The sequence below is a fragment of the Hydractinia symbiolongicarpus genome, chromosome 12 (genome assembly GCF_029227915.1).
Source record: "Hydractinia symbiolongicarpus strain clone_291-10 chromosome 12, HSymV2.1, whole genome shotgun sequence".
Lineage (NCBI taxonomy): Eukaryota > Metazoa > Cnidaria > Hydrozoa > Anthoathecata > Hydractiniidae > Hydractinia > Hydractinia symbiolongicarpus.
Genome location: NC_079886.1, coordinates 9,682,821 through 9,706,044, shown reverse-complemented (window position 1 = coordinate 9,706,044; position 23,224 = coordinate 9,682,821). Strand labels below are relative to the sequence as shown.

The window sequence follows — 23,224 nt, the reverse complement described above, 5'->3', positions numbered from 1 at the left end:
ACATAGTAAGTCACGTACTGGGGACGAGGTTGGTCCTACTCTCTTAAAAGAAAATGATGTACAGTTGTCAAAGCGACTTGTCCTTCCTTCCTTATTCATCTTAGATGGACCCAACTTCGTCCCTGGGGCTTGTTTGGCTTTTTTTGTATTTAGACGGAACCTCCTAAAACATTCTTTGTGTCTTTCTCAAAGAGCTCTGGGGATGAGGTGTTTATAGTGCTACAAAAGAAAAACTGTAAAGAAAACATTTTGAGTACTGCATTATTCTTGTAAACCTTTTTATCCTACCCTTTCACAGCAATACGCAATGTTTCCATTGAATACTCTAATTAAAAAAATACCATGGAAAAAACCACAATAAGTGCATAGCCTAAAAAATTAACCAATGGTTTTCTAGGAACTATAAATCAATTCCAATGTTTTCCCCTAGTGATTGACACAAAGATGGCGTCAGGGAACTCATCATGTGTGAACAAAAAAAACGCATTTACATAATTCTTTTTTCTTGAATCGAATTGCTAAGCAAGACAAATCGTTTTTAGGGTCAACAAGTCAAGAACATCCTTAGAATTAATCGTGGATATGGACTTTAGTTTCAAAACATTCCCATAACACGATATTTGTGTAAAGATAAAATAAATGAAATTCCTCCAAAAATGCCACGAATAACGAATTCTTTTGCGTAGTATTTTCTAACTACAAAATATATAGTTACAGAAGTTCCTAAGTACTATACGTTATACCTTTGATCATTCGATAATGCTTCGCAGCTAACGTTACAAGTCACAACTCTTTATAATAATTAAAGTATAATGATGATATATTCTCTAGGTTTAATGTATGTGTAATTATCACGTAATAATGTATGTTAATAATCATTTTATACTATAACGAAAAGTTATCTGTTATCTTCTTGGCAAAACTTAATAATTATAACTTAAAATTTAGTCAGTTTAAATAGAAAAAGTGGTAAGATTGAATTTTTTTTTTTTAAGTAAAACCAGGACTAAATTCGGCTTTCTTTGTTGTGTTGACAGCAATTCGTCATTTAAAAAAGGAGAGGAGGAAAAATTAGTTTGCTGTTAATGACGTCATCTTAACGAGCAACAAATTATTTCAGCTTTATGCACTCAATTTAACATTCATGATCCATGCTATAACGTTCAAAGATTTCCCCGAATGCGGTTTGGTAACACTGAAGTTAACGACTTTCGAAAGAAACAAGCTTAATAGACATTTTAAGTTTCTTTTGGCTTTCTTTCTCTCAATTTTAATAAAAAGACCTTTGTTTAGTTCTTCTTCCCAGGACCTTTTCATTGCATTGGTGCTAGCCAGCCACTACACCAATAAAACTTGCTTCAAAGTAGCTATTACAAAGTATTTGAATAGCTCCCAAAATATATATTAGTTGGCAACAAGCAGTTCAACAACGTAAAGAGAAATATAGCGTGATATTTTACAAAAGTGGATCCGGAGTTTACGTGTCCATTGTTACATGAAACCAAACACGAAACTCTCTCTGAAAGTATACTTTTATTTTGTTGAAACCTTAACATCCCAACAAAACCCTTTTTTGGTGTAGTCTAATTTTAGACTTCCTGAAATTTTGTAAATGTTATCCAAATGTGTACCACTATCCAGTCAAACTTAAAGTATGTCCAAATTAAACTATATACGTCAATAAATGTTATTAATTTTTATTTGTTTATTTTTTAATGCCATGTGATTTGAAAAATAAAATCGTTAATATAGTTATGTAATTTTTTGTTTGCGTGAAGTTTGTCAGAGAACGGAAAGTACTTCAACACAAACATCGATAATAGCTATAGAATGTGTTAGTCTCCAGCCTACTCAGCTTTCGTGTTAATAAATTAGTGCCCAGTCTACTCGTTTAGTTGTAGATATATAAATTACGTGCACGGGTAATTTGTGTATAATCGTTTTTGAATGAATAACAATGCTTGAGCAAATGAAGATGCCAGTTCTGGATGAGTGTAAGGATTTTTACCTATTTGTTTTATTGACATAGTTACATTAGTTTATTTATTTATTTAATTGTTTATTTATATTTATTTACTTTGTAAAAACCCACAAAAAAATTAATCCTTTACATACAAAATTATTGTCAATTTAAAACCAACTTCTTTCACTATCAAATTTGCAAAACCAATTTAAAGTTTTTTAAATGTTTTTTGGAATAAACTGTTCAATTATGGTAAGTGATAAAATAAAGTAAAAAAGTATATGTGTAATATTAAAAAAAGTGAGCAGTTTGAAAATCTCATAGCTAACCATGACATCAACATAAAGGCAAACATGTGCATAAAATTTCAACATATTAGCCTCTTTCTTTTCTAAGATGCGTGGAGTCGGGCTAAACTGCATTTTAACTTTCTTTATAATACTAAAAAAGGTCCATATTTCTTCCAGAAATAATTCCCTTTGTCTTGCGACACTACTCAAGCTCTTTTATAAAAATACAAGACAGTTTAAAATATGTCTTTAAAACATGAATAAGTTAAAAACAACCTGTGAAACTAAAAGCATTCAGGAGCAGCTATTTTGACTTCGTACCAATACAGTACGTGTTTCAATGTGTCAGCTTTGTGTTCTTACAAATGTCTGAACGCGTGTGCAAAAACAGATACACAGAAAATAAACTTCCTACAAAATTAAGAATATGCCAGGCTTCATCTGAAAATAGTACAGCCAGACTTCTAATTTAGCGTTTCTCACCAAAAGCTCCTCGATACTAAAACATACATGTCATGGGGATTATTTACTTTTCAAAAAAAAAAAAAATAATTTTTATTTTTTTACTATATTTATATTCATTTTTAATTTTGTTTAGTAATTCTATATTTATTACCACAATTTGGTTCATCTTTGTTTATTTTCGTTGAATTTTTTTTTTTATTTTTCTTTATTTTCGTTCCGTACAATGAGTTATTATTTTGTTATGTATGGCAAAAAAATATGTTCTTATCTCATACCTTTCCCCTCCTCTTTTTCCGTTTGATACGATCTCAGTTATATAATTTTATCTATCCAATGAACAATTTGCGTCACGTAGTAATTGGAATCCTGATTGGTTGTGTAAAGGGGAAGCAAGAGTCGCAAAAAAATTTCCAAGCCAAACCCACTCATAGCATTGAGATATTTCCTTGTGAAATTAAAGAAAAAGTAACAAATGTTTTTGCTGACTTGCTATGTTTTTCTATTATTAAAGCCATTTATTTCTGCGAGAAGCGGAATAGAATAGGGCAAAAACTTTATCGCTACGCAATTGAGAACTATTATAAAACTTCCTGTGGTATCTAGCCGAGCCTGCTATAACAACAAAAACAACAACAACAACAACAAAACATTAGGTAAGTCAACACATCACACTAGGATGACCCGCCACGAGTTTAACAAATTATCCCAGTCGTCAGAGAAAGTACTTCCTGAAGATTATTTAATAATTGAGCGCAAACTAATTTTATTAACTCAAATTAGTATTAGCGAGTTTTAATTGACTCAAATCTTCAATTTGGTAATTATTCCGAACTGGTTAGTTGGGCATTGCTACTTGTGTTATCACAATTCTACGGAGATAACTTCTGGAAATCTTCATTGTTTGTACTGCAGCAAGCCGTTTTTTTTCTCATCAGTGTGTGTTAAATGTAGAACAAATAAACAAACAAACAAACAAACAAGAAACTTTTATCTGACTTTTCTATCAACGGTAACTTCTTAGCAGCCAAAGAACAAAAACTCATTAATCAAAAAATTCCGAATGTGTTCTTTGTGGGTTTGCTATAATTGCTGGCTGGCTAAGCTGTTGAGACAGGATACACAATGGGAGAACACCAGTAATTATTTTGTTGCTAGGATATAATGGTAAGCTACGCTTCGATTTTTTTGTTTTGTCGAAGTTGTCAAAAAATAAAATATATCAAATATTTAGAAAACATAAATGAAAATATTTGTAATCCATTCTTTATAAAATTTGACTTTGTATTTTTTTCTTTTTTATGTGATGCTTAGTAAAAAATGAATAACGAGAGATTATTTATATTTTTGTAAAATTTATATAATTGGATTCTTGCAACAACAAAAATTAAGCAAGAGTGCGTTGGAAATTATACACATAAAATTTGTTTTCAGAGCTAATTATTATCAATTATTATTTTTTCGCATAGGACATATTTAAAATCTTCAAAAAACTTGCGACGTCCAACTGAGACCAGCATCATTATATCGTCATGTTGGAATTATTTACACGTGCGTTTCTTCAAAATTTGGCTGCTATAGCCAATTCAAGTACTCGAAAATATATTTATCATGTTTGGCGATTAATAAAAAATTTTATTACTGGAAGAAACACTGACTCACCAGTTTATGTACTTTACAATTGGAATATATTCTACAAATAAATTAATACGAAGAGAGAGGTCTAGGGCCGACATTACAGAAAAAAGGCGCGAAAATTAACATATTATTCGTTTGCAAAAAGTTCCCACGTTCGTTATATTATAAGTATAAAATTTAAGATACAAATGATAAAAATGAGAATATAAATACAAAAAAAATAATTTAGAAATATCTAAGTAGATTCTTTTTTTTCTTGCGTGTGTTCTGTGGTTTGTTTGTTTGTGTTTTTACCTGTTTTTGAAGTAAATATACATTTTTAGCTTTGTCATTAATTCCAGTTAAGTGCTTGTGGTTTGTGAATCACCAAAAAACATTCTAATTTTAATACGCAATTTTTTCTTAGTAATTACTTTTCAACAGGAAATTAAGTTTTATGTAACAAACTTCGAAGTAGCCATATGTGTAATTTGAATGTGTAAATTTGCCAACCTCGATGTGAAATCAGAATGAATATCCTAATTCAATGCAGTCGTACGTAAAGAGTTGTTGTTATATTTCTAAGACCTTTTGAGATTAAATTGTTCTTTTTTTTGACTAAAACTCCAAATTTTAAACAAAATTTCAAGACTATCCTTGTATTGTTTTTAATTTAACAATTTTTATTTATTTTATATTCGCCTTTTTTAAACATATAGAAAGGGAGATATGCCTACATGATGTTCTTATACTCCAGCCTAAATTGATCCTTAGTTCAAAAACTGAACTTCGGATTGTTCAAAACATACTCTCATTTTTTAAATAAGCATGTGTAGATCATTATGAAAGGGATCAACGACTCATTTTTGCAATCCTGAATTTTACACGTATTAAGTCAGATTAGGGTGCATAAACTGTAAGCCCTAATAGACGAAGAATGAATAAAATTCTTGGGAAATTTGCAACATGCCGGAAACCTTAATGTTATGTCCGACCAGCACTTAGGGCGTGATTTTAACTCGAAAGACTCTTCATTTTGATAATATTTCATTTTGTAATACATATATATTTTTAATAGAACGTATGTTATATCTCATGGAAATAACGTTAAGTTATATTACCCTTGGGTGACGAAGACTTAAAATAGTATTGTTTCTTGAAATTAGTGCAATTATGCCTCGATTGTTCAAAAACAATAAGCATTTATGTCCATTAGTTTTTCTCCCATCATTAATTATAAATAAACAATCTTTCAAACTTGTGATTGGTTTAAAAAGCGTGTAGGGAAAGCGATTAGTTACTTAAAAGCCTTCCACCAAATAACAGAGACATTATGATTAATTTTTCTTAAACGTTATGTACTTTATATTAAATTATCAAGTCCTTTTTTATTTATTACTGTCATTCTTGTTCTTTATTTTTATTCTTACATGTTGAATTACTTAGCATTGTATTGCTTTTATATGAATTTATAGGATTATTATAGAAAAATTAACAGAGTTTAAAGTTAATCTCATTTTAATTGTAGTCAAAGAGCATTGCGTTTCCACCAATATGAGCAGTTTCCATACAAAGGTTGCAGAGTCATACAGAACTCAACCATTCTTACCTGGAAACTACAGTTCTGCTATAAAAGAGTTGCCACCGCTAGACGACAACAACAACAACAATAACAACAATATCGCAAAATATTCACCAAGATCGCAGGAGCATATAAATTTCAATGATACAAGAATACCTCCAAATACAGCGACGCAAAAACCATTTTCAACGCATGATGTTTTTAGCTCGACGTTCGCGACGCCGTCATTTGGAAAAGATGGCATGTCGTTACCTAACACTTATAGTAATAACACACAAAATTTCACGTCAATGAACGCTGCTTTATCGTCTCCGACGAGCATAAACAATAACATAACGAAAAGTTTGTCGTCGACTAGTTCTCTGGAAAAACAAACGAGCGACGAAGAAGACGATGATGACGGTAAGAAAAACTTTTTCATTTCTACTTCCTCTTTTTTTTTCGTATACTTCATGATGCTATTTGTGGACGCGTATGAAAGATACATGGGTGTCTGAGGAGGGCGGGTACAGAAAATAAAGGGCGTAGTTTTACTAATTCAGATTTGTGGACAAATCTGACGTACGAGTTGGTAATTTTATATTTTGTTTTTAAAAGCACGATTGAAATGATCGGACGTGCAAACATTTCTTTATCCTGGCACAATAAAGTTGGATGTAATTTGCGAACTATTTGGATTTTAATTGTTTTGTTCAAATCTAATCTACAAGGACAACAACATCGATTACTAAAAAATAAGATTTTAAAAGAATAAAAAGGTAAAAACAAAATGGCGCAATAATAATATAGTTATAACAACAGAAAAAAATAAATCAATAAATTAGTTTTGTACATCTAAGTAATGAATCAGAATATGTACATAGCAAATTTAGTCATCCCGAAAACATCATACGGAACAAAACGATTTTTTAATGACGGTTTTTTCACCTTATCCAATTTCGACATATAGGTGTGATCAAAATAATTACGTGTATTGTAGCCGCCTGGGATTAGTAGATAAATAAAAGGCTAAAATAAAAGTGAAATAAAAAGTAGTTAATAATAGTTGTTAGAAGAAAGTAGTTTAATAATTACACCCGATAGAAAATTTTATGTTCATTTTATAGAAAATATCGCCATACCCAATATTAACATGACTTTTTATCTGTTTTAAAATTTATGAGATAAAAAAAATATATATTTAAAATTAAAAGAAAAGAAGATATATTGGGCTGAATAACCAAATATTGATGGGAAACTAAAGAGTACGACATCTTAGAATTTGTACAAACCGAATCGTGTAACGGATATTGTTTTATTTTCTCTTATATCAATAAAAAATATCCTATAAAAATAACATTTTATAGAAGAATTTGTAATAAAAATTATTCAAAATGAACTGGCGCTTTTGAAACTGGAATCGAGGTTGTATATAGCTCTCTAATTATTTCTATTTCAAGATCCATCACAGAACTAACTCCAAAACTCTCTGAATGGCTGAAAAAATACGCTTTCTTTTTAAGATTCTGATTGGCTAGTAAAGCGCGCTCTGTGTCGCCATTGGTTAAAATCGATTCCGAGCAATAACGAAACCAAAAAAAAATATTCGGCAGAGAATTAGCTAGAATTCTAGTTGGGAGCCATCACTTCGGCAGAAGCAGACATATTTAGCTGAAAAGCTAAAATTAAATTGAAATTTTTAAACTAAAATTAAGTTAAAATCAGCAGAAAGAATTTTTAAAATAATTATCTTTTTTTTATATCAGAACAACACAATACTTATCGCTTTAAGCAATCGTTTAACTATCGCAGGAAGGAAAAAAATGTTTTTAGCAAGGAGATTGAAAAGACAAGCGCAATTAGTGTGCAAATTGTTTGTAAAGTCAGTAGATTAATTAGAAACTCGTTAATTGGAAATCAACAAACCGCAGGCTAGATAAGCGATGTTATTGACATCAGCGCGCTAAAGTTGTTTAGCAGAGTTGACAAGGTGCAGCATCTCTTTTGTTTCAATACTTTTAACATCAAAATTGTTATGTTCGGGTCATAGAAACACAATATAGGGAAAGGATAGATCAGGGATATATTTTAGGGTTTTTAAGAGGAAAACATTTATTGTTTCTTTTTTTCCATAATATGCCAAATAATTTTTAACGGTATTGCACCCTATCATTGTGACATTGTTTTTTGAAATAAGTGTGAAAGTAGCAGTCGCGGGTAAAATGGGCGGATACTGCATTAGATATCGCATAATGTGCATGAAAGATTTATTGATCTCCCCCCCCCCAAAAAAAAAAAAACTTATGCAAAAATAAATTAATGAGTTCTAATCTATGTGTAAGCTCCTAGAAAGCGCGGATAGTTTTAATACTCTCACTTACTTAAAACTAACTTGAACTTGATATTAAAAATAGCATAGGATCTATTACGAGAGGCGACAGCTAAATGAAGGGCCTTGGGACGAATTTCGTTTGGCTGATGAACATATGTAAAATATGCGAAGATCATTTTCAAAGCACGTATTAGAAACCTTCCAAAATTACACGCTCACGTCCATGCCACATTCACGACACATCAATTTTAATTTACTCACAAAAATCAAGAATCTTTTTTTTTCTTTTTTTATAACATTAAAAACAAATGAGTTTTGTTAATATATATTAATAGTAGTATAATGACTTTCATTGACACAAATTATTTTCATTGACAAAAATTATTTTTATTGGCAAAAATTATTTTTATTGACAAAAAATTACTAAGTTCGATTTGACTTATAAATAATATCAAGTAGCTACAATGCAATCCAAATGAAACGGCAAATTAACCTTAAATGACCCTATTCATACGAATATTATTTTTTTCCTTTATTATCAACCAAACTTTATGGCACATCGTATCCGGACTGTGAGTGCATTAAGTTTGTGATATATACCGACAGACTTGATAATTACACTAACACTGCGTTTTGTAACATATATTGCAAATAGGTTTCCGTCTGTGTTCGTTATTAAAATTTCCTGAACTTCAATGGCGCGCACTACCTTTTAATATCAGTAAGACCTGATGCGGTTACTCGGTATGATAAATGAGGCGCCGTTCGTCTTTGTTTTCCATTACCTTAATGACTTGTTTACTTTAAACTTGTCTTGATTACTAGTTCAATAGGAATTCGTAATTACTGTTTATTTTTACTTTTTTTCAAATTTAATTATGAATGACATTCATTACCTTCAATTACAGTACCTATACAATCAACGTAGGTTTAAGATATGTGCCACACTCACTAAAATAAAAAATGATTATTTCTTTAGGAAATTGATAATTTGGTTTCTTCCTTGTTATTCTATCAATTATACAAGGCTAATTCTAGTCATTTTTTCGAAACACTTGATGACAAAGCCTTAACTTTCTCATCTCTCTTTAGAATCATCGCAAATGAAAGGAAAGGGAGGCAAATTACCCAGAAAGCCTCGTACCATCTTCACCAGTCAACAACTTCGAGAACTGAATCGTTCTTTCGAAAGGACACATTATTTATCACTACCAGAACGAGCTGAACTTGCGCATGCGCTGAACTTAACGCAAACCCAAATCAAAATTTGGTTTCAAAACAAAAGATCGAAATTCAAGAAAATCATTAAAGCCAATGGTGGTCAAATGCCACCACCATCCAGTTTAATGTCACCTGGCAACCCAGCCATTTGGCCGGAATACGCTAAAGGTGGTTATGGTGGTGCACCAATGGCTCCACATATTAGTCCATTTTCTCCTGTTACGACACATAGTTCTGGTACAATGCCACCAGATCCTTGGTATTATAGAATGGCTTCTGGATGCTATGGCTCTCACGAGAGCATGTTCCAATACCCAGGAGGCCCCCCAGACATGAGAACTGGTACAACAAGACCGAACTTCTCTTTTCATATGTAAATTCTACTAAATTAATACCCAGTCTTTTTATATATTCACATTCAACGTGAGAGATATAAAGTACTGGAAATTAAAGCGTGATATTTTAGGTTTTAACTACTCTTGAAGAATCTAGTGTTTTTTATTTTTAGTGTTATGAATGAAAAATTTGTATATATGTATATATTTTAACAATTAATTTTTACAAATTCTTTTTTTTCCATCTCTCACTTTTAAAAATAAAAATTGGATGTTCACTAAATGCATAAGAAGAAGCCATATTAATGCGATTCTGCTTTTACACTGTTTAAAAGAGGGTGGGACGTTGAATTGCCATGTGGGCTATTTTTGTCATTTTCCCCAAATTATTATTTTTTGCTTAGCAGGAAAGCATCAGGTGTCGTAGAGCTTTGTGTTTAATCTACAGAACTATTACTTTACAATATTGATTACTGAAACAATGAAATTCGAATAGGTCACATAGATTAGATATTTAGATTTAGGACCTGGATTGGCACACAAATGTGTAAAAATATGAATTGCAATATACATCTCACATTCTTAGACATCAAATCTAATCTGGTCTATCATATGGTGATATCAAATGTTTCTTTATCAAAAAGCCACCTCCAGACCTGTTAGATTATGTATACGTCTTCTATCTACAATGTGGTATAAATATCTGCTTCGATGTCCTTGTGTCTTGTGTCAAGAATTCTACCTTACGTCAAAAAAAATTGATCACCGTTACTCGAAGGACTCGATATGACTGGCGACAAACTACTTTGATTAGTGTACATATTGGTATGTTTATTACGTGGTACCTCAACGCTAAACTTCTTTCGAGTGAACTTTGGACTCTTTAGAACCACGCCCTGGGTGTTTACAATCATTTTAATGTTTTCTTTTGCTACTCGATACTCTTTCTTTGTGAAATGACTTTCCAGTATTGGATCAACAAAGCTGTAATAATCTTCTGCTGCTAACGACATTGTGATCAATGCTAACATGAACGTGTCTGGTCTTCTTTCTTTTAACGCAACTCCCTTCAACTCTCTCTGTAACTCCTGCACAGGACCAATATTTATTAAGGGATGCTTGTGAAAAGTACCGAAAACACCTGTCTGCGCATGACTTAAAATTCCACGTGACACAAGGTTGTTTAATGAAGCAGTCACGCAGCATACATCTTCGGCAGTTGATAGCCAATCTTCAATCACACATGCTCTTCCACCACTCTGCTCATAGTGTTGTAATATCTGGTTATATACAACTCTATCCATGAACGTGAACGTTGGATCTGGATCAATGACTTCAACATACAGCTGTGTTTTGAAGTCGCTGTCATCCTTCTCTGTTAAGTTGATTTTATTACAAGCATATAAATCCAGTAGAATGGCGGCGTAAGCACCTAATCATATAAATAAAAATAAAAAAATAAACAGTCGCAAACACAGCCGTCAATATAGGAATAAGAGGCATCTTTTAGTGACATAGGTGTACTAGAGAAAATTTCTAAAAATTCACGTTCCAACATCTTCATTTTAACCATTATTTAAGAAATAGAAAACTTAAAAAATATAGTAAAAATACAAGTTATATAAAAACATAAGTTTTTGATAAATTTGATGCCAATATTGATGACAATGTTGATAATATATATAACATATAAAAGTGAATGAGGATGCATGATCCCCCCTGCCTCCCTTTTCTCAGTGACGGCGGTCATGGTAACAGATTGAAGGAGCACACCATGAAAAATTCGTGTTGGTAGTATAATATACAGAAATGTGGACATTGGGTTGGGATTAAGAGGTGATGGTTAGTTAAAAAGCAACCTCGTCCCCAGGACATCGTCCCCCTGAGCCATTATTTACGGAACCACTATCAAATTCATTAAAAGGGTAAAATGCCCTGGGAACGAAGTTGGTTTAAGAAAAGAACCTATAAAAGTAGTTGGTGAATAAGAAAAGAACTAACAAGATTTTTATTCTTAAAATATCTATACTATAATACCCGTATACGTCTGTCCGTCTGTTCGTCCGTCTGTCTGTCACGCAAAACGTTAGCTTACCTGCGCAGGTAGCGAAACGCACGCAATGCGGTATAAAAAAGGAGGGTGAACCTGTGGAGTTTTCCGCGGGCTAACGACTAGTATGATACAATTTCTTCACCTGTTTTTATTTGTTGACTTGACTTTTTTACATCCAGATTTCCTGTGCCTGAATGTTGCCACAACAAACAGTATGCTTCACAAAGGTACAGTTTCCTACGCTTGAAGTGCTCTTTCTTGAAGTTTTTGCTCTTTAAAACAGATTTTATAGCACCCACGAAAGAAGCGATATGCGAGGCTGAATTGTCAAGGCTTAGTTGACTACCATTAAATCGGGAACATTCTATAAAGGAGACACAATTCTAAAAAGAGACATTCTTAAAACCTTTGTCAATAAGCTGCCACATCTTGAAGAGATTTCTGAATAGGTTTCGCAGGAAAAATTCGTTGGGAAAAGTGACGAAAATTTACCTTGCCGTCTTTAAAATGTTTCAATCAATGTGCTCAGGTTTCTGAAATTTTAAATTTTAAAACGGCTTTTTCAACCAACGAATTTGGTAAGGGTTGGTTAAAAGGCGTTATATATGAATCCCCTAAAAACTTTTCCCTAGGCTGACAACATCGTGACTAAAATCTTATCAAAAGCAACATAAACTTCTAGGATTTTTTTTGTGTGTGGAGTTCAATTCTGGCTTTCACAACTCTCTTATTTTCGAGTCTATGTCGAGTTTTAGCACCACAGTCCGAAATTCAACATAAAACGAAGTCAATGGGAAACTCTTTTGCGCCTCTAACTAAATGTTTTTATTGTTTCAATCCGACATGGAGAAGTTATATTTTAAAATGATGTTCCTCTAAAAGCTATTGGAATTCCAGACTATCTTCACTTCTTTACTTGAACTATATAACCGGCGTAGGATTAAAAATTAAGAAAATACTGAACAACGTCTCGACACGCAAGCTGACGTACTTACCCGTCGCGGATATAATTTCGTACTCTTCTTCAAAAAACATTTCGACCTCATTTGACACTTCAAAGCAGTCACGGAAACTAATCAAAAACATAGTTCATTTCTACTTTTTTTATCAATCAATCAATTTCTTTGTTTGTTTTTAAAACAATTCATGAAACCTAACATTTATATAAAGTTAAGAAAAGAACGATAAAGATTAGCTATCTTCATAATAATGTAACTTAAGCTTCTTCTTTTGACTCTTCCGAGCATATTTTAAATTTGTGTTTACGTACATTGTAAATACGAATGATTCATGTCAACAACCCACGAAGATCTTGTTTCATTAATATCATTAAAAGAATTAGGGATGTAAAGATTTTTAATAATGTTTTAGACGGCGATTAAGTCTTCACAAATCTTGTTATGTTACCCACTATGAGTTGTGTTAAACGCTAAACCATAGTAATAGTCTAGAATTAACGGAAAAAAAGTATGATCGATTTTAATAGGATTTTATAACTGAAGCTTTTCTGGCTGATCAGTTACAACATTCCAATCGACACACTTTCTGCTGGCGCGAAAAACATATTTTTAAAGATCGAAAAGCGCATTAAAAGAAAAATAAAAGCTTAAGAACTGAATTTCCATTTAAGAGCAAGATATATTAGTTTATTATCTGCTAATCATTCTTTGTTTTTTTATAAATATTTTCGTTTCTGTACGCAAGAAAGGTTTAAATGATTTTAACATTTAGTTTGGATAGGAACGGAAAATTTATCAACCAATCAGATTTTAGAAATCACAATTGTCCGTTCCAATCAGTTCCATATAATCTTTAAGTAGATTTTCGGCGCAAAAAGAATATTTTGCTGGCAACACGGCGGTAAGGAAAGATATAAAACAGCAACACCCTGGTTAGTGTTCTTAGAATGTAAGAGACCCACTCGTCTACATCAGCAAGAAATGATGTTGTGTGCTCCCCTGTGTTTTCAATTTGTAGGTGTAGTTTATTTCAATAATACAGGGAAATTACTTGCTTCTTTACGTGAAATTCCAAAGTATTTTCACTCGAAAACGTGGTTAGTGAATTTTAATTTTTTTTCTCTTGCACTTTTTGTGAATAATCAGTTTAAAAGAGACCGAGTACTTAGAGCTTGAGATTATGAGTCTTAAAGCTTGCCTCCTGTACTAAAACAAGTTTGTTTCATACGAAAGAATTTTAAAGTTGTCTATGAATCTTTTCCCTTTTCCAAGACGTTGGCCTTAAAAGTTTAGCTGATTATGACATCATGATTTGGATGCTGATAAATAATAGCACGATTGCTGGCATGATAATAAACAGAATAGCTAGGTTAATAACATATTCACACGCCTTATCTTATAAACCCTTACAACAACACCTCATTTCTATCAAATATTTGACGTCATGCATTAATTAGCATAATTATCAAAACTTGTAAAGTCAAAAACTTGAAAACCAATCAAATTTTTTCAAAATAGATAAAAAGATTTATAGCCAATTTTTCAAGCTCTTTTATATGAATTCATCTTGTTTTTTCTCGGGAGTTAAGCTTTAATATTACAGTACCTTCTGCACAATTATTTTTCCATAAATTGCAGTTGTTTATTACTTGTTTCGTTCGCATAAATTTTAACAAAAAAAGTATAATGTATCAGTAAAACTGTTATTTCATTCTGAAAAAACAAAATAAGGAAATTTTGGTAAGAAAAAATCTTGCAAAATAAAGATATCCTGATTTAACGGACCTTTTGTTTGCTTTCTCATATAATAGAGCACATCCACCCCATTATCGAGTTATTTTCATCTGAAATTAAAAATAAATTTTCGCGAAATTTATTTTGACACTTCAATCGAAAAATTTTACTTTTTAATACTATAATTTGTTTTTTTTTATTTATTTTCTTTTTTTTCTGCGATCTGACTGCCTTTTGCTATAATTAGAGCAAAATTCCACCTTCGTCGCACTTAATTAGAGAAAAAAAAAAAATTACTGAAAATAGGGTCGCGTTAAAAATTAGCGGAAATAAATAAAGTAAATTAAAAAAAAGCCATTCGCGTTAATTAAGGACTTATTAAATTAGATAAATAAGGGTATATCTAAAGCTTGATTGTTTTACGATAAACTTAAAACATTTAATCCCATGGAGTACCTTAAACGAGTTTTCGTTGATTTTTATTGGTGACTAACAGAATCACATGATTTAAAGTAGATTAAAAAGTCCAGTGAAAGTAGTTTTGCGTTCTTTTCTTGCAAACACGAGTACACAAATATTATGCATATTTACACATACAAATTTATATGAACCAACTAAACGTTGAGAAAATTCATCATTCATTTATTTTCACATTTACGAGGAAGGAAATATGTAAATATATATATCCACTTCATCCAAACATTTACGCTTTGAAATTAGATATCATGAGAAATTTGGCGGAATTAAAGACCAGGACTAATTTGTCATGAAATATTAATTAACCAGCTTTTTTTATGAGCAACAGTAAATTTCATTTTATGCTATTGTTTCTCAGATTAGCAGGCTGGAACACTGCTTAGGTAGCCAACTAGATACACCACTACTTTTTCGTATTGAGTCCAATTGGAAACGATATATCATCCTCGTGATAACTTAAGAAACTAAATCCGTTTGAGTCCGCATGACGAACATAGCTTTCGTTTTCTTAGTTATTAAGAGGATAATTTCATCGTCAATTGCACGAATAAAAACCATTCTTTCTTTTCTTGACTTGACAAAAGTACTTTCATTTTGACGTCAATCTCTCTTGATTTGCATGGAAACCCTTTATGCTTTTCTTTAATATCACGAATAAGGCGATTGTTGCATTGTAATTTTGGCCTGCACAACGTCGTTGAAAAATGTACAAAACAAATTAAAATTGTAACAAGCATGCTTATAAAAGGTGCCAAGTGTTCTGTTTATCCATCCATTTCGATATATATATTATGTGAAAAAGAAACACAAATAACTACGAAAATGTCGGCAATGTTTTCAGAAGAAGTTTGCGGTTTCCATTAAATCTATCCAGGTCTTCAATTCCGCCAATCTCCACTTCTAATGATATGTGATTAAACTCTTCCCATATATGTTTTTAATTTGTTTTCCTGTTGAACTTAATAACCTTTCACCATAAGAATAGCAAACTTCAAATCTACATTGACGCGCAAATTAATCCTCGCGAATTTTACCTTGTTAGCTGTGAAATTTAAACGTGATTTCTTTAACAAATATGTTGAAAAATATAGCTATGCATATAAATCTCTTCTAAAATTATTAAAAATTTTCGCGTAAATTTATTCTTCAGACATTTTAGATTTTGCGGCAGCATCAATGGTCATTTGAGTAAAATTGGACAGCAAGGATCCCATCTCGTTAACCTAAAATATATAACACATTTTATACAGCAGAGAGATTCCATAGAATTTAGAGGTAATTATTTACATGCCTTAAGTTTGGTTCCCACTAGGCATCAAATCAGCGTTAACCTTACTGAGTATATATGATTTTAAGTGTCTTAGCGTCTAGTGTGAATGTAAAAAGTACCTGTAGCGCCAGTTAGACGCTCATTACGTGCCACTTAAACACCTAATGTCTTACAATCGTGCACATTGAAGTTTGAGAGAATCATTGTTTTTTGGCTTGGTCAATTTATGAAAATTTACAAGGGCCATAAATTGGATAATACTCTATCAGCCATTAGTCAGTGAATTTATTTTTAGCAGACACATTGGCAAGCAAATAACTTTTAAGATCACTTGTTAACTTCACAATACACAACACTATGCTCACCAAAATTCGAAAATATTAAAGGGAACCCGAGGTACAAAATGATGTTGGACTTATATTATAAAGCTTAAAAAGTTAGCTAACAAGTCTTTTCAAATTTTTTAAAAAGCTCTTTTCGTTCTATTCACATTTAAAGAATTTCAGATTTAATTATGCTGCATGAATTATGATGTCATATTTCAGTAATAGCAAATTTGGACATTTTCTTTCATCAGTAAATTTAGACCTGTTAAGGGGTGTGCATTCAAATTTTATCAATGCATAGATATTATAAAGGTTAATTGATTAACATAAATTTTTCATAATTCATGCAGCATAATTAAATATGAAATTCTTTAAATGTGAATATCTTGAAAACGAAAAGAGTTTTTTTAAAAAATTAAAAAGACTTGTTAGCTAACTTTTTAAGCTCTATAATATAAGTCCAACATCATTTTATACCTCGGGTTCCCTTTAATGTCGGAAGTTCTTAATATAGTATTTACAGAAGGGCAACAATTTTAAAAAGGGAATATACTGGTATTATTCAATTTAAGACATTAATTTGGACACTGACTATAAATTCAAGCCACACCTCATCAACAGTTTGCATAAGCCATAAATTTTTCGTAAGTTCGGAGATCTTCATATGTTCATCCTTTTGGCCAGACTTTTCAAAATATTCTTTCAGCATGGCAACAATCTCACCCATTTCTGCTTTCTTTTTAGCTGCAGAATAAGCTGATTCTTGAGACGTTCTAGTCGTATCTCTAGAGTGGAACATTTTTAATCTTGATAGAGATAGATGGAGAGGTGTTTTTCCAAATGAATCAGTGGCCTTAACATCTGCACCAAATCTTAACAAAAGTGTTATTACTCGGATATGGTGCGTACATGCAGCCAAATGCAAAGGAGTATTTCCATTAAAGTCTCTTAAATTCGGATCTGCTCCATATTGTAAAAGTGCATGGACAATTTCATCCGAGCCTCTAGATGCTGCAAAATGTAGTGCTGTCCTTTTCTTATTATCAGAACTATTTATAACTTTTTCAATGTTAGGGCAACTTTCTAAAAAATTCTGCAACTCGTCTTTGTATCCAGAGTTCGCTAGTATTCGTAATCTTCTTTGGTCTATTGCAGAGTGAAATAAATAATAGCTTTTGCGATGTTGGGTTCTTTGTTTTCGATGTCTAGTATATGTATCTTGTGCATGAGGAGTGTCTATTATTTCATATCCGCCATTACTCATATTTATAAAAATGTCTGTTGGTAAAACATTTGAAAATATTATTCCAGCAGGGGGTTCAGGTGGACTGGTAAAGTCAGTCAATCCAGAAAAAGAAGGCTTTACTTCATCCATCTTCTGTTTAGATATATATACAATCTAAAAAACAATACTGAGAAAAAAAGAATTAAGAATTATATAGATATTTCAAATATACATGGATAAAATATTTACAAAACTTCAATTTTTATGCAGTAGGTGATCATCAGTTGTGAATAAAATATTTTAAAAACATCAACAAAATAAAGTTGTTAAACAAAAAGTAATCAAAAGTAATTAATTTCATGAGTGATCTTGCAGGACTAATTTTTAGTATACTTCAAGTCTATCATTAAGAAAACAACACTCAAGCAATAAATCGCTCACCCAAGGTTACAATAATTTAGACTGGGCAAGCAATAATTAGAATGGAAGTTTATACTCACATGTTTTATTACAAAATCTTTTTGTATCTATTTTATCTGATCTTTTTTATCTATTCTTGTTTATTTTTTACTGCAAATAACAAGAAAGATAATATTGATTTCCATGTGAGATGAATTGATATTGTTCAGTCACACAAATTTTATGTGGAATTAAGGGAGCACTTAATGGCTCAGCTAGTTTCCCCTTTCTCAGAATTGGGCGAGTCTTCACAGGAGGAAGAGCAATAACTCTCCCCTTATTGATAGGGGACTTACTTACTATACTTATTAACATGACTTAGAAATAAGTCTTAGAAATAAATTTATTTATTTAAAAAAAAGTGTTTTTTGAAAATAGATTTGGATTTTTGGCTTTTTTATAATAACATAGAAATAAGTTCTGAATGTTTGTTTAATAATTTTTCTTTTGAGGTGATAATATGGAACTTTTTTGTTAAACAGAGATTACAGTTTTTCCCTCCATTTTTGTTGGAGAAGGGAAGGGTGGGGTGAATCTATTGATTATACTCTATTCAAAATAACACCATTTGCTATGTACCATTGTTTTTTTAATGTATTCTTCATTATTCAAAATAATTTATAAATAATTAATAAAAGTTATTAATTTCTCCTTTAGCGTGTGTTTTAAGCTTTAGGAAAGCTGTGCGTCATTATTAAATTATTCCAATTAGAATTTAAAAAATCACCTTGTTTCCTGAAGGCAGTGTCAGACCTTTAAATCGCTTACATCAATCTACCCTTGTTATACTCAAAAAGTTTGCAGTCGCAACTAAGACAATGAAAAAATAAAATGTTTTTTTCAGGAGCATAGTTTACTTGCCTCCTACGACAATGCACAACATTACAATGTTTCAGTGAAAAATAAAGTAACATTTTTACGCTTCAACTACGCCTTTGCGCTTTTTAACTGCATTATTAAAAACAGTTTGTAACCACTTCTGGTTAAAATAAATCCTTGCTGAAAACGCTATAATTTATTTAATTAATTCCTATTTTTCTGTGGTGTCGAACTTTATACTTTTAAACTTATGTTTTAAAAATTGCATGAATAGTATGATCTCTATAGAATTTAGAAAATAATGATCTTACTATGTCAGACTTGAAAACAATATTTTAAGCCCTGGTATAGTTGTCTTTTGGACAGGAATTTTTTAGGTTTGTGGAAGAGAAGTGTTCCACACTTTGGAAGAGAAGTGTTTTGAACTCAAGAGAAGTTATTGAAAAAAGAAGAGACGTGTTTAAGGTTCAAATATAGGGTGAACCATTCCCATGAGAGAATGAAAACACGGATATGCCATAATCTAGTTAACTATCTTATCATCCCACCACACCCTAGTAGTAAAAAGTGGACTTGATGAAATTTGTGTAGCTTACCAAAAGAAGGAAGCATAAGCTTTATTGCAGATTCTTTATCAGTTCTTAAAAGTAAAATTATCACAGAATAAACGTAAAACTCAAAAATCCACCCATCCTCAAACAAATCTCAACGAGTCGAGAGCAGGGGAAACAAATAAACAACAGTTTTTGACAACCTTCGATTTTAGACACAATCTTCTCAAAACACAAGGGTCTGTGCCTGTAGCAGCTAGCCATATTTAACAAGGAATTATCAATTGAATGCTAATTACTTGTAGCTAGCTATAAAGCTTCAGGAAAAAAAGTGCGAGCTCTGTTCGCAACCGCAGCTGAATTTACCCGTCAGATTTTTTATTCATAGTTGGTTCATCAATCTTAATGCACACCGCTATCAATTCCACACCCAGCTAGTTTTTACACCCTAATATGTTATGCTCCTCATAATATACAAATTTAGTATTTTGGACAACTTGGTTCATATTTAATAAACCACTAGATATTGGTGACATTAGAAGCTTCCGTGAAAACACGCTGTTTGATGGTTATCCTGCAAATCTCCTGCGGTTTTTATTGCAACCAAGGAAGACTGGGCTGACGAGGCAAGAAATCACATGCGCAGCGACGCAATTAAGTTTTCCCAGATATATGTATACTATTTACATTTTTTATATAGCTAGCTTTTTTTTTATTAAAAAAGTTACTTTGAACAATGATGGCCATTCATTTATGTCTCAGGGGCGGCGCCACAATTTCCAAAGTGGCGGGGGCTTAGGCATAGTTGGAGATTTTGAGATTTTAGTGACAATCAACGAGCGAAGCGAGTTGCAGACACAGCAGGAAACGGTTATTTCGGTCCTGCTTGTTACGTACTGATTTCATTGGTATGCGTCACTCCATAAAAAATCGCATTATTTAGTGAGATAGCCTGCAGGTTCTCTGGTTAGATAACATCAATTTTCAAGCAGTGATAGAGACACTTATTGGCAGAAAATAAAAAATTATTACTTAGCAAATAAGTGGGAGGGGGGGCTTACCCCCCCCCCCCCCCCCGCCCTCTTAGTGGCGCCGCGAATTTTTTTCCTTAAAGGGGTGGAAGTAACCTTGATGGTTGGAAGTAACCAGTGATTGTTGAAAGTAACTCAATTGATGGTGAGAAGCAACTTGGAAGTCAATGTGATATTCCGATATTATTTCGGATGAATTCTTATGGTTAGAAGTAACATATCATTATAAACAAACATGGCTGATCACGAAGATGTGTTGTCTTGTTTAAACGCGATTAAAGATCAGTCCAGAGGTGATAAAAACACTGTAGAAATTTTTGCAAGCCTTGAAAAAAATTAGTCCTGTTAGTTTGGAAGAATACAAAGGTGAATCAATACAGAGCGATATGAATAACTTCAACGCTTATATTGATTGTCGACGAGTTAGTGTGGAAGAAGTGGGAAATTTTGTTGCATCGTACAACATAAAAACAAACGATACGTTGAAAAAGCTAACACCGACTTATCCGAGTGAAAAAAATGAATATTCAGCATCTTTTTATTATCGTTGCCAACACAAAGCAGGTCATCAACCTTCAATGAATCCGAAAGAACTTTTGTGAAAGAAACTTCAAAAAGATTTTTCGAAGAGAGAAAAACTATAGGCTGAGTATTTAGCGGTGGGGAGTGTTTCGAACTTCGTTTGCGGAGCGCTTTTGGTAACCGGCAGTGCACATGATAAACAAACGATATCGTAGAGTGCAGACGCTAAGAAGGCAGCTGACAAAGCAGAATGCAATACGAAAAATACGTGGTCGAAAAGTGAGAAAATGACAGTCTTTTTTATCGATTTTTCTTGTATTTTTGATTATGTTCAAAGTTTTATATTTGTTCATTGTATAGGTAATCGAACTTGCCAAACCAAAGAGAATCTCTTGTTTGATTACACATTTCCACAAATTTGTTTTCTGTATGATCCACAAAACATTTATTACAAAATTTTTTTGTATCAATTTTATCTTATCTTTTTCATGTATTCTTGGTTATTTTTTACTGCAAATAAAAAGAAAGATAATATTGATTTCCGTGTGAGATGAATTGATATTGCTCAGTCGCACAAACCTTTTGTGGAATTAAGGGAGCAGTTAATGACTCAGCTAGTTTCTTCTTTCTCAGAATTGGGTGAGTCTTGAGGGATAACTCTTCCCTTATTGATAGGGGACTTTCGTACTGTAGTTATTAACATGAATTTGAAATAAGTATTTTCCAAAGACACTTTATTTATTTTAAAATATAGATTTATTTTAAAATAAACTGTTTTTTGAAAATACATATGGATTTTTTGGCTCATTTTATAATAACTTAAAAATAAGTTCTGAATGTTTGTTTAATAATTTCTTTTATTTAGGTGATAATATGAAACTTTCTTATTGAACAGATATTATTGTTTTTCCCTCCACTTTTGTTGGGGGAGGGGGATCTATTGATTATATTCCATTCAAAATAGCGTTCATTGCTATGTACCATCGTTTTTTGAACGTATTATTCATTATTCAAGATAATTAACAAAAGTTATTAATTTTTTCTTTAACGTTCATTTTAAGTTCTAGGCAGGCTGTGCATCATTATTAAATTATTCCAATTAAATTTTAAAAAATCAACCTGTTTCCTGAAGGCAGAGTCAGACATTTAAATCACTTACATCAATCTACCCTAGTTATACTCAAAAAATTTGCAGTCGCAACAAAGACAATGAAAAAATAAATTGTTTTTTGCAGAAGCATAGTTCTGTTGCCTTCTACGACAATGCACAACATTAAAATCTTCGGGCGAAAAATAAAGTAACATATTTTTACGCTTCAGCTACGTCTGTCGCGCTTTAACTGCATTATTAAAAACAGTTTGTAACCACTTGCGGTTAAATTAAATCCTTCCAGAAAACGCAATAATTTATTTAACTAATTGCTGTTTTTCTATGGTGTGGTACTTTATACTTTTAAACTGCCGCCATTTAACTTTCTGTATAATTTAATTTACATTTTTTTCTCCAAGAGTAGTTATATATATACAAAGTTTAATTAATGGTCGAACGGCCCTATGTATATATACCTATATAGTGCCATGTCTTACCCTCCCATAACTTTTTATCGGTTGATTTGGAGCATAAAGTAGGTCTACTTTTAAATGACTACAGTGATTATATACAATGGCCCCTATGGCCCAGTTGATGAATTTCTTTATATTTTCAATGGTAAGTTCTTTGCGTTTTGGTATCTGCGTGACAGGAAAAACAGATAGGGGCAAGACAGACAGACAGACAGATAGATAACATAGATGTGCCTATTTTACATGTCTACCCTCTTTAACATCGAGGGATATACCCTGTCTATTATATCCAGGAGGGGCCATGGCTTAGATGGAGAGTCCTAGAGTATTTAATGCTCATATTGAGCTACGCAGACCCAATTTAGGCCCGCGCTCTACTAGACAACTCTCGGCAACATCCAATGGCCAACACAGTGTTCCTTCTCCCCGATTTCCCTCACATGGCTTGGGTTAA

General features: G+C 32.1%; 3 protein-coding genes across 5 annotated transcripts; 1 reads left to right on the top strand and 2 right to left on the bottom strand.

The window, feature by feature from the left end:
* The first annotated feature begins 1,851 nt into the window (after positions 1-1,851).
* LOC130622157 (homeobox protein Dlx1a-like) lies at positions 1,852-10,011 on the top strand. Its single transcript, XM_057437571.1, has 3 exons — positions 1,852-1,994; positions 5,861-6,316; positions 9,318-10,011. The coding sequence occupies exons 1-3, from the start codon at positions 1,958-1,960 to the stop codon at positions 9,821-9,823; spliced, it is 999 nt and encodes a 332-aa protein (XP_057293554.1). The 5' UTR covers positions 1,852-1,957; the 3' UTR covers positions 9,824-10,011.
* Positions 10,012-10,202: 191 nt separating this feature from the next.
* On the bottom strand, positions 10,203-13,314 carry LOC130622156 (uncharacterized). The gene is made up of 3 exons (XM_057437570.1): positions 12,830-13,314; positions 11,977-12,198; positions 10,203-11,213 (listed from the first exon to the last, which is right to left on the bottom strand). Exons 1-3 carry the CDS (start codon positions 12,918-12,920, stop codon positions 10,525-10,527), a joined length of 1,002 nt encoding a protein of 333 aa, XP_057293553.1. The 5' UTR covers positions 12,921-13,314; the 3' UTR covers positions 10,203-10,524.
* Positions 13,315-15,052: 1,738 nt separating this feature from the next.
* On the bottom strand, positions 15,053-18,412 carry LOC130622172 (ankyrin repeat domain-containing protein 54-like). 3 transcript variants are annotated; one of them, XM_057437605.1, is made up of 3 exons: positions 18,326-18,412; positions 17,211-17,999; positions 15,053-16,227 (listed from the first exon to the last, which is right to left on the bottom strand). In XM_057437605.1, exons 2-3 carry the CDS (start codon positions 17,973-17,975, stop codon positions 16,144-16,146), a joined length of 849 nt encoding a protein of 282 aa, XP_057293588.1. In that variant the 5' UTR covers positions 17,976-17,999; positions 18,326-18,412; the 3' UTR covers positions 15,053-16,143. The 3 variants fall into 3 exon arrangements, with proteins under 3 accessions (XP_057293588.1, XP_057293587.1, XP_057293586.1); XM_057437604.1 differs by having other exon boundaries at positions 17,211-18,012; positions 18,326-18,410; XM_057437603.1 differs by lacking the exon at positions 18,326-18,412 and having other exon boundaries at positions 17,211-18,298.
* Between the last annotated feature and the right edge of the window lie 4,812 nt (positions 18,413-23,224).

Bases quoted from the DNA above. Each gene is read 5' to 3' on its own strand.
- LOC130622157 (XM_057437571.1), top strand. From the start codon at position 1,958: ATGCTTGAGCAAATGAAGATGCCAGTTCTGGATGAGT. The intron at 1,995-5,860 runs GTAAGGATTTTT...TTTTAATTGTAG, and splicing joins GATGCCAGTTCTGGATGAGT to TCAAAGAGCATTGCGTTTCC. The intron at 6,317-9,317 runs GTAAGAAAAACT...ATCTCTCTTTAG, and splicing joins CGAAGAAGACGATGATGACG to AATCATCGCAAATGAAAGGA.
- LOC130622156 (XM_057437570.1), bottom strand. From the start codon at position 12,920: ATGTTTTTGATTAGTTTCCGTGACTGCTTTGAAGTGTCAAATGAGGTC. The intron at 12,199-12,829 runs GTAAGTACGTCA...TCTCCTTTATAG, and splicing joins CGAAATTATATCCGCGACGG to AATGTTCCCGATTTAATGGT. The intron at 11,214-11,976 runs GTGAAGAAATTG...TTATATGATTAG, and splicing joins AAGTCAACAAATAAAAACAG to GTGCTTACGCCGCCATTCTA.
- LOC130622172 (XM_057437605.1), bottom strand. From the start codon at position 17,975: ATGGATGAAGTAAAGCCTTCTTTTTCTGGATTGACTGACTTTACCAGT. The intron at 16,228-17,210 runs GTGTGGCTTGAA...TATATATTTTAG, and splicing joins TTATGCAAACTGTTGATGAG to GTTAACGAGATGGGATCCTT.